This window comes from Homarus americanus, unplaced genomic scaffold (assembly GCF_018991925.1).
Source record: "Homarus americanus isolate GMGI-L3 unplaced genomic scaffold, GMGI_Hamer_2.0 scaffold53225, whole genome shotgun sequence".
NCBI lineage: Eukaryota > Metazoa > Arthropoda > Malacostraca > Decapoda > Nephropidae > Homarus > Homarus americanus.
The window spans coordinates 787,678-795,483 of NW_024750875.1; the positions used below are offsets into that span (position 1 = coordinate 787,678).

Below are 7,806 nucleotides of genomic sequence, written 5' to 3' on the forward strand. Positions count from 1 at the left end.
GAACAGTCTCAGAGAGACAGACAGAAGCAGAACAGTCCCAGAGACAGCACAGCAGAACAGCCTCAGACACAAGTACAGCGAACAGTCTCAGACACACAGTACAGAAACAGTCCGACAACAGCTGAAGAGTCTCAGACAACACAGAACAGTCCAGACACAGTACAGCAGAACAGTCTCTGCACACACAGTACAGCAGAACAGTCTCTCAGACACACAGTACAGCAGAACAGTCTCAGAGAGACACAGTACAGCAGAACAGTCTCAGGGAGACAAGAACAGCAGAACAGTCTCAGAGACACAGTACAGCAGAACAGTCTCAGACACACAGTACAGTAGAACAGTCTCAGAGAGACACAGTACAGCAGAACAGTCTAGACACATGTAAAGAACAGTCTCAGACACACAGTACAGCAGAACAGTCTCAGACACACAGTACAGCAGAACAGTCTCAGACACACACAGCAGAACAGTCTCAGAGAGACGTACAGAGACAGAAGAGAACAGTACAGCAGAACAGTCTAGACACACAGTACAGCAGAACAGCCTCAGAGACACAGTCACAGCAGGAACAGTCTCAGAGACACACAGTCAGCAGAACAGTCTCAGACACACAGCAGCAGAACAGTCCTTGAGACACAGTACAAGCAGAACAGTCTCAGACACACAGTACAGCAGAACAGTCTCAGACACAGCACAGCAGAACAGTCTCAGACACAAGGTACAGCAGAACAGTCTCAGAGACACACAGTACAGCAGAACAGTCTCCGGAGACACAGTAAGAAGCAGAACAGTCTCAGAGACACAGCAAGCAGAACAGTCCTCAGACACACAGTACGAAGAGAATAGCCCCGAGACACAGCAGCAGAACAGTCTCAGAGACACAGTACAGCAGAACAGTTCCTCAGAGACACAGCATGCAGAACAGTCTCAGACACACAGTACAGCAGAACAGTCTCAGACACACAGCACAGCAAACAGTCTCAGAGACACAGTACAGCAGAACAGCCCTTAGAGAGACACAGTACAGAGGCAACAGTTCAGACACACAGCAGCAGAACAGTCTCAAGACACAACAGGGAGAGAACAGTCTAGATACACAGTACAGCAGAACAGTCTCAGAGACACAGTACAGCAGAACAGCTTCAGAGAGACACAGCACAGCAGAACAGTCTCGTCAGCACAGTAAGGAGTCTAGACACACAGTACAGCAGAACAGTCTCAGAGACACAGTACAGCAGAACAGTCTCAGAGACACACAGCAAGAACAGTCTCAGACACACAGTACAGCAGAACAGTCCTCAGACACACAGTACAGCAGAACAGTCTCAGAGACGCATAGCAGAACAGTCTCAGAGACACAGTACAGCAGAACAGTCTCAGACACACAAAGCAGAACAGTCTCAGAGACACAGTACAGCAGCAGCAGTCCCAGAGACACAGTACAGCAGAACAGTCTCAGACACACAGTACAGCAGAACAGTCTCAGGAGACACAGTACAGCAGAACAGTCTCAGACACACAGTACAGCAGAACAGTCTCAGACACACAGTACAGCAGAACAGTCTAGAGAGACACAGTACAGCAGAACAGTCTCAGAGACACAGTACAGCAGAACAGTCTCAGAGAGACACAGTACAGCAGAACAGTCTCAGACACACAGTACAGCAGAACAGTCCAGAGAGACACAGTACAGCGAACAGTCTCAGACACACAGTACAGCAGAACAGTCTCAGACACACAGTACAGCAGGAACAGTCTCAGACACACAGTACAGCAGAACAGTCTCAGAGAGACACAGCAGGCAAAAGTCTCAGAGACGCAGCAAGCAGAACAGCCTCAGACACACAGTACAGCAGAACAGTCTCAGACACACAGCAGCAGAACAGTCTCAGAGACACAGGTACAGCAGAACAGTCTCAGACACACAGTACAGCAGAACAGTCTCAGAGACACAGCACAAGAACAGTCTCAGAGACGCAGCAGAAGCAGCCTCAGACACACAGTACAGCAGAACAGTCTCAGACACAGTACAGCAGAACAGCCTCAGAGAGACACACAGTACAGTAGAACAAAGTAGCAGAACAGTCTCAGAGAGACAGTACAGCAGAACAGTTCAGACACACAGCAAAGAACAGTCTCAGACACACAGTACAGCAGAAAGCTAGACACAATACAGCAGAACAGTCTCAGACACACAGTACAGCAGAACAGTCTCAGACACAGGCACAAGAAAAGTCTCAGACACAATACAGCAGAACAGTCTCAGACACACAGTACAGCAGAACAGTCTCAGAGAGACACAGTACAGCAGAACAGTCTCAGACACACAGTACAGCAGAACAGTCTCAGACACACAGTACAGCAGAACAGTCTCAGACACAATACAGCAGAACAGTCTCAGACACACAGTACAGCAGAACAGTCTCAGACACACAGTACAGCAGAACAGTCCAGACACAACAGCAGAACAGTCTCACACACAGTACAGCAGAACAGTCTCAGAGAGACAGTACAGCAGAAAGTTCTCACACAGTACAGCAGAACAGTCTCAGACACACAGTACAGCAGAACAGTCTCAGACACACATAAGCAGAACAGTCTAGAGACACAGTACAGAGAACAGTCTCAGACACACAGTACAGCAGAACAGTCTCAGAGACACAGTACAGCAGAACAGTCTCAGACACACAGTACAGCAGAACAGTCTAGAGAGACACAGTACAGCAGAACAGTCTCAGACACACAGTACAGCAGAACAGTCTCAGAGACACAGTACAGCAGAACAGTCTCAGAACACACAGCACAGCAGAACAGTTCCAGACACACAGTACAGCAGAACAGCCTCAGAGACACAGTACAGCAGAACAGTCTCTCAGAGACACAGTACAGCAGAACAGTCTCAGAGACAGTACCGCAGAACAGTCTCAGACACACAGTACAGCAGAGAACAGTCTCTAGACACACAGTACAGCAGAACAGTCTCAGACACACAGTACAGCAGAACAGTCTCAGAGACACACAGTACAGCAGAACAGTCTCAGACACACAGTACAGCAGAACAGCCTCAGACACACACAGTACAGCAGAACAGTCTCAGAGACACAGTACAGCAGAACAGCCTCAGAGACACACAGTACAGCAGAACAGTCTCAGACACACAGTACAACAGAACAGTCTCAGACACAGTACAGCAGAACAGTCTCAGAACACAGTACAGCAGAACAGTCTCAGACACAGTACAGCAGAACAGCCTCAGAGACACAGTACAGCAGAACAGTCTCAGAGCACACAGTACAGCAGAACAGTCTCAGACACACAGTACAGCAGAACAGTCCAGACACACAGTCACAGCAGAACAGTCTCAGAGACACACAGTACAGCAGAACAGTCTCAGACACACAGTGCAAGGCAACGTTCAGAGACACAGTACAGCAGAACAGCCTCAGACACACAGTACAGCAGAACAGTCCCCAGAGACACACAGTACAGCAGAACAGCCTCAGACACACAGTACAGCAGAACAGTCTCAGACACACAGTACAGCAGAACAGTCTCAGACACACAGTACAGCAGAACAGTCTCAGACACACAGTACAGCAGAACAGTCTCAGAGACACAGTACAGCAGAACAGTCTCAGAGACACAGTACAGCAGAACAGTCTCAGACACACAGTACAGCAGAACAGCCTCAGAGACACAGTACAGCAGAACAGTCCCAGACACACAGTACAGCAGAACAGTCTCAGACACACAGTACAGCAGAACAGTCTCAGACACACAGCAGCAGAACAGTCTCAGAGACACACAGTACAGCAGAACAGTCTCAGACACACAGTACAGCAGAACAGCCTCAGAGACACAGTACAGCAAGAACAGCCTCAGACACACAGTACAGCAGAACAGTCTCAGACACACAGTACAGCAGAACAGTCTCAGACACACAGTACAGCAGAACAGTCTCAGACACACAGTACAGCAGAACAGTCTCAGACCCACAGTACAGCAGAACAGTCTCAGACACACAGTACAGCAGAACAGTCTCAGACACACAATACAGCAGAACAGTCTCAGACACACAGTACAGCAGGCAGGACTAGGACAAGGATACAGTTTCAGTCACAAACAATGCAGCAATATAACAGCATCAGATACACAATACAGCATACAGGAAAACATCGGTGATAAAAAGTACAGCAACACCACAAGGTTACACAGAACAGTTGTGGCCACAGCAGGTACTTACCCAAGAGTGTGCTGTTGGTGATGATCTGGAATATCTTACCGGGATCCATGGTGAACCCGTGATACTCAGATCAAATGTTTTATATCCCGCGTTAGTCTTCCAGAGTCTTATCACCACAAAGTCTCATCAGTAGACTACACAAAGTTCTCTATGTTCAAGACTTTTAAAGATGGCCTCCGATTATTGACTGTAGGTGGCTGTTGACGAGATTTAAATTTTGTCAGGATATAAGCTGAATACATTATTAAGGGTGGTAGATAATGGAGGTGGTGAAGCAAGAGCTATTTTGTGTGATAACATTAAACACAACTTTTATCACCAGGTCATTTTAGCCTGTACCTCCTTGAAGCTCCGCCTTTGATGCTTATGTTCCCATTATGATTATCCTGTGTTGGCTTTAATGAACTTGCCTTTGACGTCCATCTTATGTCGTTCACAGTTCACGAAAAATTTCTCAATGTTGGGTTTGTGACTCTGAGGAATACAAACACTGTGACGTCTGATAGTGTGGAACCTCCCGAGATACTCACAACAGAAGGCCACTCGCAGTAAGGTCTTCTAAATACGTTGGGGTTAAGTGTCATAAAGTACAAAACAGAATTACTCTAGAATTTGTTTTCCTTATTTCTGTCCGTCTAGAACATAGCAAAGGGAATGATAACGACGCATGAGTCTGGCGATATAATTTGGTAAAACTTAACAGGAGAAAATCAGCAGTGATCTAAGAATAATTCATATCTCTTTACTATGAGAGCTGCAACTGTGGTGGTGTGTTGATAAGAAGAGTGCATCGAGTAAACTCAATTTTGTCATTCACGTGTCCAGTTAAAGGTTAGCTATATATTATAAAATTCATCTGTTCGGATTGGTTTTGTCCGTATACATGTAGAAGTTGTTATTTATCACTGCAAACTGAATAAATGCGATTTATTTCACTTGTCTTCTACTTTTGATTCTACATTGGAAACCATCACAAAGTCAGGGACACTAGACAGTCACCCAATAAGCCTGCAGCCTCTTTCAACAACGTCCGTTATAAGAGAAGATCAAAAGCCTTCACATATTTTTATCAGTAAAGTGGGCAACATATGCGAGGCTCCAGGCTGCCACCCTTCACACTCGCACCTTTTCTTCCCTGCTCAATAAATTTTCCACCATCAATAAATCTGCGTCATCTATCACACACCGCTGTCTCAATCTTGTCTTGGGCGTCGTCCACTAAAGGAATAGCCTTAGAAACACGAGCATGAAAAGAACTATAAATTTTGAGAGTTTGCACAGAGTTTTAATTACCAACTGTTGGTGAATCTTATAAGTTACTAGAGAGTGAAATCCTACTTGTTAAACTTCCACGTATTTAGGCGAACACTTAACTACAAAGAGAATCAGGTATTTAACACTTATATATTCTTTAAATAACACAGAAAACCAAACTTTTGAAAGAAAATTCCATGGACAATAACTCTTACATATTCTACGTCATCACATTTCCTTATAGGGACGCAGGAAGTGTTCCAATTAAGCAAATTAGAACATTACTGTATGACAATTAACAGAGGCAGAAGCGTGGAGGTACAAGGGCTTGCTGGCAGGGGCTACGTCCTCTCAACTCCAAAAACTCATTAAGTGTTGGAATGTCAGCAGCAACGCTCGACGTATCAGGTGAGAATATGCTAGCTTTGTTTTCAGTATCACTTGAGAGTAGCGACGCTCATTTGTTGCCTCTGATGTATGTAACGATGATGGAGGAGGTTGGGGAGAAGACAAGGCAAAGACGAAGGGACATTTGAAAAAGAAAGAAATTATTCAAAATCACAAAAAAAAGAATACCAAATATAAGAAAATAAACAAGGAGTAAAATGATGAAGTTTATGAACTATACCACAACGTGAGTGGTTGGTTCTCCGGCTTAGTGGTTCCTTAACAACCATCACAAGAAACAAATGACCATCTACTAGCTTCTCCCGTTACATTCCCTTAATCCATGACCAACATTAACCGTCCTGTTCACTACGAGAGGCTGGGATTAATGAACAACTTCTGCAGGAAAAAAGATCTTTGAATATATATAATCAATTTATCTGATCATTATGAGGACGTGTATCAAGAACCCATATTTATTTAGTGTTAACAAGTATGTTTTAGCGAATTATAGTTAAGAACGGAGTTTCAAACAGGACCTCTCGCTATTCTGTGTGTTCACAGTGTGGCGAGCAGGAGGTAGCCGTTCCAGGACTCCTCAGTAGTAATTGCGGACACAGGCGTCGTGGATATTAACAATCATCAACATTACGGGCGTCTTTAGCGGACAACACTTTCTTTCCTTATCACTCGTCAATCAACACTTGTAGTTAGTTAGTTAATACGTTTATTAGTCAAGCGAGGAGCGAGCGTCTCGTGTCATTCTACCTAATACTTTCATAAATAAATTGACATCACGGGACTAAGGCGCGCCAAAGTCTGCATCATGTCACAAGTTACTCTTAAATCAAAATATCTTTATGAGTAAGAAAGCCTTTACACAGTTACAGAGAGTTTGCCATTAAGACATAGCAAGTTGGTGACAATGTCTTAAGACAATTACTTATGATAGATGTGTTACGTGTCAACCACCTCTGACACAGCCACTGACAATCAATATAAAGTATAAATTGATCGAGGATGAACTGAAGCTTCGGTGCTTCTTACACGCAAGAAAACACTGCGAGGAGCCGCTCAGTATGGCACTGTGAGGTGGCACTGAGCCAGGGAGCGCCAACAACTGCGTCCAGAGACGAGCGGCGAGCGACTGTGGCAGCCTCCAGCCCTAGCTAGCTCTCCTCCCCCGCCTCAGCCGCCAGAGCCGCCAGCTGCGGCTTCCTCCATCACCCACCCAGCGGCTCTCCTCCCCCGCACCAGCCGCCACCAACATCAGCTGCGGCGGCCTCCACCCACCGGCTCTCCTCCCCCGCATCAGCCGCCACCATCACCAGCTGCGGAGACTTCTCATTTCCTTGAACCCCAGTGGCTACACCCGCCGCTATATACGCGGCCAGAGCTGCCCCAATTAACACATATATATATATATATATATTATATATATATATATATCAACGACCTCACCAGCAAGGAATCGAACCCTCGACCAACTGGGTGGGAACTAGGAACGCTTATGGCGTTATATGGACTAAAATGAAGTATACATATATATATATATATATATATATATATATATATATATATATATATATATATATATATATATATATATATATATATATATATATATATATATATATATATATATATATATATATATATATATATATATATATATATATATATATTGAAAAAAAAATTATCTGGTGTGTACAACAAAATAATCTATCAGTTGTGTATAACAATTTAATCGGAAAAATTGTTGATGATTGGTTTGTAAAAATAAATGAAAAACTGCCATTGGTGCCGCTGGTAGAGCCAGATAAAACACGCTCCGGTTTTGTCCTCAATGTGTGTATATATTTTGTATCGCACGACTCTCACGAGAGTACATGACTGAAGCTCACATTCAACTTTGGCGTAAA

General features: G+C 44.5%; 1 protein-coding gene across 1 annotated transcript; it reads right to left on the bottom strand.

The window, feature by feature from the left end:
* Positions 1 to 4,243: 4,243 nt before the first annotated feature.
* Positions 4,244 to 7,026, bottom strand: LOC121854444 (putative neural-cadherin 2; the record flags this gene model as incomplete). Its single annotated transcript, XM_042349110.1, is given in 2 exon segments — positions 4,244 to 4,440; positions 6,932 to 7,026. A coding segment is annotated over 1 exon segment (49 nt), but the record flags the coding sequence as incomplete, so codon positions are not given.
* Positions 7,027 to 7,806: the final 780 nt, after the last annotated feature.